Source organism: Canis lupus, chromosome 36 (assembly GCF_011100685.1).
Source record: "Canis lupus familiaris isolate Mischka breed German Shepherd chromosome 36, alternate assembly UU_Cfam_GSD_1.0, whole genome shotgun sequence".
Classification (NCBI taxonomy): Eukaryota; Metazoa; Chordata; class Mammalia; order Carnivora; family Canidae; genus Canis; species Canis lupus.
This window is the reverse complement of record NC_049257.1, coordinates 22,671,414-22,682,254: the sequence shown is the minus strand read 5'-3', so window position 1 is coordinate 22,682,254 and position 10,841 is coordinate 22,671,414. Positions and strand designations below refer to the sequence as shown.

Sequence of the window (10,841 nt, the reverse complement as noted above, 5' to 3'; positions counted from 1 at the left end):
AAAAGCCGTCAGTGGATGCCTGGCTGTCTGAAATTGCCAGTTTCATCCCTAAATTCAGAATAACCATGATTAATTGTCCACTTGTGGTTCTTACTTGTATTTCTTTTTTGATGTTTCACTTCATCACTGTATTTAGCAGATCACTTTTTAAAGTGCTGTGCACAGTGTTCTTAGTCAGCATGGTATATAGTTAAAGATTATATCATGTTGTTATGCATGTAAGCCCACAGCATCCCGTTTTAATCACGTTTTTTTTCACAATCCACCACAAAGTAACGATTGAATATGTTAAAAGCTACTCATTGTCTCCTTTTACCTTCAGTGATTGTTCTCATTTTCCAGTCACTTGTCTTAAACTGCTGCAATCCATCTCACCAATTTCAACTGTCTTCATTAACAGCAGCAAAAGTTAGAAGAAAAAGAAAAACTGTGGGGTGCGTGACAAGGAGGCATACTGACGAACTCTGCTTCCCTTTGCAGCTGCCCCAGTGATCAAAAGGAGAATCGAGCCCCTGGAAGTAGCTCTGGGCCACCTCGCCAAATTCACCTGTGAGGTCCAAATTGCCCCCAATGTCCGGTTCCAGTGGTTCAAAGCTGGCCGAGAAATTTATGAAAGTGACAAGTGTTCTATTCGATCTTCAAAGTATGTCTCCACCCTGGAAATCCTGAGAACCCAGGTTGTTGACTGCGGCGAGTATACCTGCAAAGCCTCCAATGAGTATGGCAGCGTCAGCTGTACAGCTACACTGACTGTGACAGGTAATGCCATACGTCGAGGTGGTTGGCCCATTTCATACTATTGCCTTTTTTGCTTTTCGTACAGGTGCCTACCAGGTGGAGAGACCAATAGCCGAGCTGTGACATGATGGCTAGGTATTGCAGGGTCTATGTGGGACAAGCAATCGTTCTTTACAGTCGTATTTCTAAGAGCAGCTAAAGAAAAAATAAAAATAGCTCATTATTTCGAAAACAATGTCAAGGAATCAGATGAACAGTGGCACCTGAAAGTTTGGTTTGCGGTTTGTTTTTTTGTTGTTGTTGTTGGTTTTGTTTTGTTCTCTCCCTCTCTCTTTAAAATGATGAGCCTGGGGGAAATATCTTGGATAACTCCTCATGGCCTGGCGTGGCACTTAATATGATAACATTTCAGGACCACTTGTTGCTCCTTAAAAATGAATAACATCCCAATGTATTTAGTCATTTGGAGTCAGTTAACCAGTTAAGAACAGAATTACAAACCAAAAAAAAAAAAAAAAAAGAGCATAAGACTACAGTTAAATCCTAATATCCTAATACAAGGCAGGGAGCTACACAGGACTAAAAGCTAGGATTCTTACCCTAGACATTATGACTAATTTAAAAATAGGGGGCAACTACATAAATATTCTGTTCTCAATTTCCCAACCGACAAATAGGATGACTTCTGAGCAGCCCATACCCATCAGGTGTTTGAATTCCCTCATTAGCAAAAAAAAAAAAAAAAAAAAATCAGAAGCACTTTCCTTTTCTTTGTCTGTCTCTGTCTCTTTGGCTTTCTTCTTCCCAGGGAAAGTGTAAATATAAACTCTGGGGTAGCAATTACCTGTGTTGTTGAGAGAAGCCATGCACTAAATATCCGGGTGGGACAGGCCCTTGGTCTTTTCCAATAGAAGCATGAAGGGAAAAGGCAAACACAGCACAGCTTTTTGACTTGGAAGAGTCAGGGTTCCCTGTGCCTTCCTCCCGTACCCCCACACTCTTTTATATATCAAAAAATCTGAAACCCAGGCCCTTGGTAACCCCTCTAGTGGTTTCACTTTGTGATCAGAGTCTCCACGTAACCAGCTGCACAGCAGTATTCTTAAGACACTTTTGGAAACCTCTTCATCCAAATTGGGCCAGTTCCTTGAAGGGATCAATACCTGAGCTTACAAATAACAAGAGGGAAAGGAGGAGGAGGAGAATTCTTTTTAAATTGGGAAGAGATTCCCAAAGGCCCGCTTCAAAATGCAGAATGGAAATGGGAAATTACCACTCTCAGTATTTTTACAAGTTTGAAACGACTTAGGGGACTGATTCAAAGTTGGGCCATTGAAGGATTTGCTGATGGTTGATGTGAAGGTTAGAGAGACTTCACAAAACTACTCGATCTTTTCACTTAATGTCCCTGCTCTTCAGAAGAGTCAAGTGTATTTTCTTTATCGTCTTTACACAGTCTTCTCATTCACCGAACTAAAGGAGCAGCTGAATTACTTATCAAGTAGTTCAGATGACTAATCCGCTACTAAAGCGGACGAATCTTTAACAATAATAAGTTAATGTTGCCAGACAAAGCCGCATTTGTTCTTTCCTTATTAGAGACATTGAAAGGGCTGTCTCGCTCCTCTGTAAAGAACGCTCTCATCCCTTTCCTCTGGCAAATCTTTTCATCTAATTAATTAACTATCCTATTTCACATAGTGTCCCATGTCTCTCTAAAGATACAACTCATCTTTTCTCTTTCTTAGAATATATAATCCTGGCAAGAGCTCCTGTGGGTCAAAATATAATGTTGAAAAAATTTCTTTTGCAGAGGCGTATCCACCAACATTTTACTCCAGACCTAAGTCCGTTACAACTTTTGTGGGTAAGACAGCCAAGTTCCTCTGCACAGTACTAGGCACCCCCGTCATTGAAACCATTTGGCAGAAAGATGGTGCTGCACTCTCACCCTCCCCTAACCGCAAGATTTCAGAGGCAGAAAATAAACACAGTTTAGAACTCTCAAATCTTACAATTCAAGATAGAGGAGTTTATTCTTGCAAAGCGTCGAACAAGTTTGGAGCTGACATCTGCCAAGCTGAGTTAATCATAATCGACAAGCCGCATTTCATCAAAGAATTAGAACCCGTGCAATCCGCTATCAATAAGAAGATCCGCCTGGAGTGCCAAGTAGATGAAGACAGAAAAGTTACAGTAACATGGAATAAAGATGGGCAAAAACTCCCCCCTGGGAAAGATCATAAGATCTATTTTGAAGATAAAATAGCATCACTTGAGATCCCTCTGGCCAAACTAAAAGATTCAGGAACCTATGTTTGTACAGCTTCCAATGAGGCTGGGAGCAGCTCGTCTTCAGCAACAGTTACTATCAGAGGTAAGACTTGTGTGAGTGTTGTTTTTCTCTTTAAGGATGCCGCTGGAGAACAGCTGTTGACAGTGCAGTCTGTACATTTTATTATTAAAGTGATTTCATCCAAGTGAATGTGTTTTGGTTTGGGGGAAATCTTGACATCGTTTGATTTTTTTTATTTTATTTTCAATCTTCTTCAGAAGCCGCTCTGTTCTTTTAAAAACTGTCTGCCATTAACAAGCTTAAAATTTCTTCTAAGAATTTCATGTAAAAAAAAAAAAAAAAGATTTTCACGTGTCTAGGCAATGCTAGACTATCTGCTCTCATACAATTTTATGTGTGTGTGTAAGACAGGGAGCTTGCTTTTTGTGTAAGGCAAGAGTTTGTTTTGTGTTGTTTGTTTGTTTGTTTGTTTGAAGTTGAGAGACTGGGAAAGCATTTTAAAATCCCACCGGGAAAACTGGAGAACTATCGAGTACACCACAACCCTTTCAGAAATCTCATTGAGATATTTTATGTGTGTTGTGTCTTTCTGTGGCACATGTCTACTTTTCTTTGGTGGAGTTGATGCATCAGTTCTCTTTCCTTTTTCTTTTTCTTTCTTCCTTTTTTTTTTTTTTTTGTTGTTGTTGTTGTTGACTTCCTGTAGAGCCACCATCCTTCGTGAAGAAGGTGGACCCCTCTTACTTAATGCTGCCAGGTGAATCAGCGCGCCTCCATTGCAAGCTGAAGGGCTCACCTGTGATCCAGGTCACTTGGTTTAAAGATAACAAAGAACTTAATGAGAGTAATACCATTCGAATGTCTTTTGTCAATTCTGAGGCTGTGCTTGATCTGACGGATGTCAAAGTCACAGACAGTGGCAGTTACTCGTGCGAAGCGGTGAATGACGTCGGCAGTGACACTTGCAGTGCTGAAATAGTTGTCAAAGGTTTGTTTACTCCGAGTCCATTGGTTTTCTGAGAAAAGGTTTTCTTTTTCATTGCTTGTGACACCTTACTGACACACTGCTTTCGTGCTTTTGTAGAACCTCCTTCTTTCATCAAAACTCTTGAGCCTGCAGATATAGTGAGAGGAACAAATGCCCTCCTTCAGTGTGAAATCTCGGGCACTGGACCATTCGAAATTAGCTGGTTCAAAGACAAGAAGCAAATTCGAAGTAGTAAAAAGTACAGGCTGTTTTCTCAGAAGTCTCTTGTGTCTCTGGAGATCTTCTCTTTCAATAGTGCAGACGTTGGTGAATATGAATGTGTTGTTGCTAATGAAGTTGGGAAGTGTGGCTGCAGTGCAACACACTTATTAAAAGGTCAGTGCTCGAACGGAACGATGCCTCGCTAACAAATTGTCAAAATAGCTTTCTTAACCCAGGGAAGGAAAGCGGGCCCTCTTTCTTCTCCTCCTAACCTGTGAAAATATGTTTTACTTTTGCTTCAACCTGGGACCTTGGGGACAAAGCCGGTGGGTGCCCTTCATCGGGTCTTTAATCTGAGGTCACTGTAAATACTCAATCTCCGATACCAAAAGTGGGTCATGTAATAATCTTTTACGACCATTTGGTCGGCTGACAACCGCGTATCTTTTGTGCTTCTTTCTGTTGGATGGAGGTGTATTTCTTCTTAAATTTTAATTTATTCTTATCAACTGACGCTACGGAAGGGCAGTATTAGACCAGAGCGATGTAGTCTAGGTAAAACGCTTACATGGGTTTGGTGTTGAAAGTGTTTGGGAATTGACGGGTCTTGTCTGTTCTCTTTAATTAGAACCACCAACTTTTGTTAAGAAAGTAGATGATTTTACCGCGCTAGCAGGTCAAACCGTTACCTTACAAGCTGCCGTGAGAGGGTCAGAACCCATTTCGGTCACATGGATGAAAGGACAAGAGATCCTCAAAGAAGATGGAAAAATCAAAACGAGCTTTTCTAATGGGGTCGCGACCCTGATAATCCCTGATGTTCAGATCAGTCATGGTGACAAGTACACGTGCCTGGCTGAAAACGAGGCCGGAAGCCAAACGTCTGTTGGGGAATTAATAGTTAAAGGTTCGTGTAGGAACATTTTAACTTAAGAGTCGCTGTTTCCATTTCAAGGTGAAACCACAAGGCACACTTGGTCACGCTAACTGTTTGATACCCTTCTAGAACCTGCCAAAATTGTTGAGAGAGCCGAACTGGTCCAGGTGACAGCAGGAGACCCAGCCACGCTGGAGTACACAGTCACAGGCACCCCAGAACTCAAGCCCAAGTGGTACAAAGATGGTAGGCCTTTGGTTGCCAGTAAAAAGTACCGAATAAGTTTCAAAAACAACGTCGCCCAACTCAAGTTTTATTCGGCCGAGCTGCATGATAGCGGCCAGTACACATTTGAGGTTTCCAACGAGGTGGGCAGCAGCTCCTGCGAGACCACGTTCACTGTACTAGGTCAGTATCTTCAGGACCCCGGCCAACCGGTGAGCAAGGCCCAAAGCGCCCGGCGCCCTGCCCCGTGCTGACCCCTCTTCCCTTCCCGTGCCACTAACAGATCGGGACATCGCCCCGTTTTTCACGAAGCCCCTGCGCAACGTGGCCAGCGTCGTGGGCAGCGCCTGCAGGCTGGACTGCAGGATCGCGGGCTCCCTCCCGATGCGGGTGGCCTGGTTCAAGGACGGCAGGGAGCTGGCTTCCGGGGACAAGTACAGGGCGGCGTTTGTGGAAGGCACGGCCTCCTTGGAGATCCACGGCGTGGACCTGAGCGACGCGGGCACCTTCACTTGCCGAGCCACCAACTCCGTGGGCAGCAAAGACAGCAGCGGGGCCCTGGTGGTGCAAGGTTGGCTGGAGACCTGGCGTCTCCCTCCCTTAGGGACGGTGTTGGAACCCGGGCCCCGTCCCTTGGGCCGCGCCTCTTAACTCTTGCACGTCCTTTCTCCCCCCTCCCCCCCAGAGCCACCCAGCTTTGTGACCAAGCCGGCCTCAAAGGACGTCCTGCCCGGCTCGGCCGTGTGCCTGAAGAGCACCTTCCGGGGCTCCGGCCCTTTCACCGTCAGGTGGCTGAAGGGCGGCCGGGAGCTGGTCTCCGGGGGAAGCTGCTATATCACCAAAGAAGCCTCGGAAAGTTCCCTGGAACTGTACGTGGTCAAGACCTCCGATTCGGGCACGTACACCTGTCAGGTCGGCAACGCCGCGGGCAGCGTGGAGTGCAGTGCAAACTTATTTGTGAAAGGTTGGCCTCGTTTTCTTGACATCTTTGCGCCCCCCACCCCGCAGTCCGTCCTCCCCTCGATGTTCCTTAACGCCGCCTTCCTCCCGCAGAGCCGGCCACGTTTATTGAAAAGTTAGAGCCCTCGCAGCTGCTCAAGAAGGGCGACAGCACGCAGCTGGCCTGCAAGGTGGCCGGTACCCCCCCGATTAAGATAACGTGGTTTGCCAACGACAGAGAGCTTAAGGAGGGCGGCAGGCACAGGATGTCCTTTGTGGAGTCCACCGCGGTCCTGAGCCTTACAGAGGTGACCACCGAGGACAGTGGCGAGTACATGTGCGAGGCTCAAAACGAGGCCGGCAGCGACCACTGCGGGAGCATCTTAATAGTCAAAGGTTTGTGGCCACGTTGCCCCCGGTGTCACCAGCACTGCGGCCCGTGGCACACGTTCCTCGCTTGCTAACGCAGGGTAATTCCTCCCCCACTGTAGAGTCGCCTTACTTTACCAAGGAGTTTAAGCCAGTTGAAGTGTTGAAGGAGTATGACGTCATGCTGCTGGCCGAGGTGGCGGGCACGCCTCCCTTTGACATCACTTGGTTCAAAGACAACACGACGCTGAGAAGCGGTAGGAAGTATAAGACCTTCATTCAGGACCAGCTGGTTAGCCTGCAGATCCTCAAGTTTGTGGCCACAGATGCTGGCGAATACCAGTGTCGGGTGACCAACGAGGTGGGCAGCAGCACCTGCAGTGCCAGGGTGACCCTAAGAGGTTAGTGTCGGTCCAAAGGATGCCCCGGCTCTTCTGTAGGATGAGCTCTTTAAAAAAAAAAAAAAAATCCAGTCTTGCTAGAAAGCTGACATTGATTGAGAATTCCTCTTCTGCTAGAACCGCCAAGCTTCGTAAAAAAGATCGAGAGTACCAGCTCCCTTCGAGGAGGCACGGCTGCCTTCCAGGCCACCCTGAAGGGCTCCCTGCCCATCACCGTGACTTGGTTGAAAGACAACGATGAAATCACTGAGGATGACAATATAAGAATGACCTTTGAGAACAACGTGGCTAGTCTGTACCTCAGTGGCATCGAAGTCAAGCACGATGGGAAATACGTCTGTCAGGCCAAAAATGATGCAGGAATACAGAGGTGTTCGGCATTGCTCTCAGTTAAAGGTTGGTTCGGGAAGTTTGCCATGGGTTTTAAGAAAGAGTGCAGATGTAGGCCTTCTAGCGGAATGACTCGCAACCCACACCTGTCCCTTTGTTCTCTACAGAACCTGCAACAATCACCGAGGAGGCTGTGTCTATAGATGTCACCCAAGGGGACCCAGCCACCTTGCAGGTTAAATTTTCAGGGACTAAGGAGATTACAGCCCGATGGTTTAAAGATGGCCAAGAACTGACCCTGGGCCAAAAATACAAAATCAGTGTCACCGACACGGTCTCTATACTGAAGATTATTTCTACAGAAAAGAGAGATAGTGGAGAATATACTTTTGAGGTCCAAAATGATGTTGGAAGAAGCAGCTGCAAGGCTAGCATTAATGTATTAGGTTGGTATTGAAACCGGGCACCTCTATGCCCATGTCCCCCAGTTTTACAGAAAATACAAATTGCTGCAGACCTAACTTTTTCTCATGGTTTCTTGTTTTTGTTTTTGTTTTTATTGCATAGATCTTATCATACCTCCCTCATTCACCAAGAGACTGAAGAAAATGGACAGCATTAAAGGGTCTTCTATTGACTTAGAATGTATAGTGGCTGGGTCACATCCCATAAGCATCCAGTGGTTCAAAGATGACCAAGAAATATCAGCTAGTGAAAAATACAAATTCTCTTTTCATGACAATACTGCCTTCTTGGAAATCAGTCACCTGGAAGGTTCAGACAGTGGGACGTACACTTGTTCCGCCACTAATAAGGCAGGACACAACCAGTGCAGTGGCCATCTCACGGTCAAAGGTCGGCATTTGTTTTTAATCTATACTTGTCAAGGACTCGTCTGCTCTCTCGTTTCTTAATTCTCACCCTCATTGCTCCATTCCTAAGTAAACCTTGCTTTCTCGTTTTGCTTCTTCTTCTTTCATCCCAGAACCCCCTTACTTCGTGGAAAAGCCACAGTCACAAGATGTCAATCCCAGTACAAGGGTTCAGCTAAAGGCACTTGTGGGTGGCACTGCACCCATGACAATAAAGTGGTTCAAAGATAACAAAGAGTTGCACTCGGGAGCAGCTCGCTCCGTTTGGAAGGATGACACCTCCACCATACTGGAGCTCTTTTCAGCCAAATCTGCCGACTCTGGGACCTACATCTGCCAACTAAGCAATGATGTCGGCACAGCAACCAGTAAAGCCACTCTCTTTGTGAAAGGTCTGATCTCTACGTTCACCTCTCTTGCTTGCTTGTCTTAGATTTTCTTGGGTTGGGGGTGGGGGGAGGAAGAGGCTTAAGAAAGCTATTTCAGCCTTTGTTTTAAAAAAAAAAACAAATGTTCAACGTGACCCTTTCTTCCCCATCTTTAGAACCTCCTCAATTTATTAAGAAGCCCAGCCCGGTATTAGTGCTGAGAAATGGACAATCTACGACATTCGAATGCCAAATCACAGGCACCCCTGAAATCAGAGTTTCTTGGTATCTGGACGGGAATGAAATAACAGCCATTAAGAAACATGGCATTTCCTTCATCGATGGCCTAGCCACTTTCCAAATCTCTGGTGCCAGGGTAGAAAATAGTGGGACTTACGTCTGTGAAGCCCGTAATGACGCGGGCACGGCAAGCTGCAGCATTGAATTAAAAGTGAAAGGTTCGTTGCTGGCTCTGTTTTTGCATGTTTGGGCTGTGCTGCTGGCCAGGCCTCTGGTCGTCCCTCGAGTAAGCTAGCCTCTGTCTTCCTTTTGCATCTTTAGAGCCTCCCACCTTCATCAGGGAGCTGAAGCCCGTGGAGGTTGTAAAGGATAGTGACGTGCAGCTGGAGTGTGAAGTTGCAGGAACAGCTCCATTTGAAGTCACGTGGCTGAGGAACAACAAGGAAATTCGAAGCAGCAAAAAATATACCCTCACTGACAGAGTGTCAGTGTTTAGCCTCCATATAACCAAGTGTGACCCTTCAGACACTGGTGACTACCAGTGCATTGTGTCCAATGAAGGTGGCAGCTGCTCTAGCAGTACTAAGGTCTCACTGAAAGGTCAGTTGTACCCAGAGGAAGCAGGCTACGGCCTAAAAATTTGGTCATGCTCTTTAATTTTGTGATTACAAGAAGCTCAAATATGCCTCTTCTTTTCACACAATCTAATTTAATCGCAGAACCACCATCATTCATTAAGAAGATCGAAAACGTCACGACCGTTCTGAAAAGTTCTGGCACCTTCCAGAGCACCGTGGCGGGCTCGCCCCCCATTTCTATCACCTGGCTAAAGGATGACCACATTCTTGAGGAAGATGATAATGTTCATATTTCGTTTGTGAACAACGTGGCCACACTTCAGATCAGAGCTGTGGACAATGGACACAGCGGGAGATACACATGTCAAGCCAAGAACGAGTCAGGAGTTGAGAGGTGTTATGCTTTCCTCTTAGTACAAGGTTTGTAGGCTTTTCCGTCGAGGCCTTAGCCTGTGGGGATGATTCCATAGGCCCACCTTATTTCTGGTGGAATTAGCCACACAACTGATTTGCATTTTAATTCTTACCGCAGAACCTGCTCAAATCCTGGAGAAAGCTAAATCTGTTGATGTTACTGAGAAAGACCCAGTGACTCTGGAGTGTGTTGTGGCTGGAACACCAGAACTCAAAGTGAAATGGCTTAAAGATGGAAAGCAAATTGTGCCCAGTAGATATTTTTCAATGAGTTTTGAAAATAACGTGGCCAGTTTTAGGATTCAGTCAGTAATGAAGCAAGACAGTGGTCAGTACACTTTCAAGGTGGAAAATGACTTTGGAAGCAGTAGCTGTGATGCCTACCTGAGAGTGCTAGGTTTGTATTTGGGCCCGAGTGGGCTTCCCTTATTTCTTTACCTATATCCTTTGTAAACAAATGGCAACATATTGATGGGTGTGTTTTGCTGTTTGCATTGGATAGATCAAGATATTCCTCCATCTTTCACCAAAAAATTGACCAAAATGGATAAAATTTTGGGCTCTTCTATTCGTATGGAGTGCAAGGTTTCAGGCTCACTCCCTATTAGTGCTCAGTGGTTTAAGGATGGAAAAGAAGTATCTACAAGTGCAAAATACAGACTTGTCTGTCACGAGAACACGGTGTCACTGGAAGTTAATAATCTGGAATTGGAAGACACTGCGAATTATACATGCAAGGTCTCCAATGTAGCCGGGGATGACGCATGCAGTGGCATCCTAACTGTTAAAGGTTAGAACTTCTTTTCCTCTTCTTCATTCTTTGTGTGATTGCTTATTAAATGTGCCACTCTTACCTTGTACTCTTTAGATCTAAGAGTTTCAATAATTCTGTTTCTTTAGATATATATTTATTGAGTTCAAGAAATACACAGTCATTACCTCTTTTCAGAGTGTTTTCTTACGTGTCTGTAAGACTGTCAACACAGCTTAACTAGGAGGAGTCTC

General features: G+C 45.4%; 1 protein-coding gene across 1 annotated transcript in view; it reads left to right on the top strand.

Annotated features, from left to right (window-relative positions):
* The window catches only part of TTN (titin), a 273,898-nt gene that overhangs the window by 70,686 nt on the left and 192,371 nt on the right, over positions 1-10,841 (top strand). The window contains 19 exon segments of the mRNA XM_038584970.1: positions 481-759; positions 2,552-3,115; positions 3,741-4,022; positions 4,119-4,397; positions 4,852-5,130; positions 5,230-5,508; positions 5,609-5,896; positions 6,011-6,289; positions 6,379-6,660; positions 6,756-7,034; positions 7,152-7,430; positions 7,532-7,810; positions 7,932-8,219; positions 8,350-8,628; positions 8,781-9,062; positions 9,166-9,444; positions 9,564-9,842; positions 9,955-10,233; positions 10,339-10,626. Of these exon segments, the coding sequence (XP_038440898.1) occupies positions 481-759; positions 2,552-3,115; positions 3,741-4,022; positions 4,119-4,397; positions 4,852-5,130; positions 5,230-5,508; positions 5,609-5,896; positions 6,011-6,289; positions 6,379-6,660; positions 6,756-7,034; positions 7,152-7,430; positions 7,532-7,810; positions 7,932-8,219; positions 8,350-8,628; positions 8,781-9,062; positions 9,166-9,444; positions 9,564-9,842; positions 9,955-10,233; positions 10,339-10,626 (5,622 nt within the window).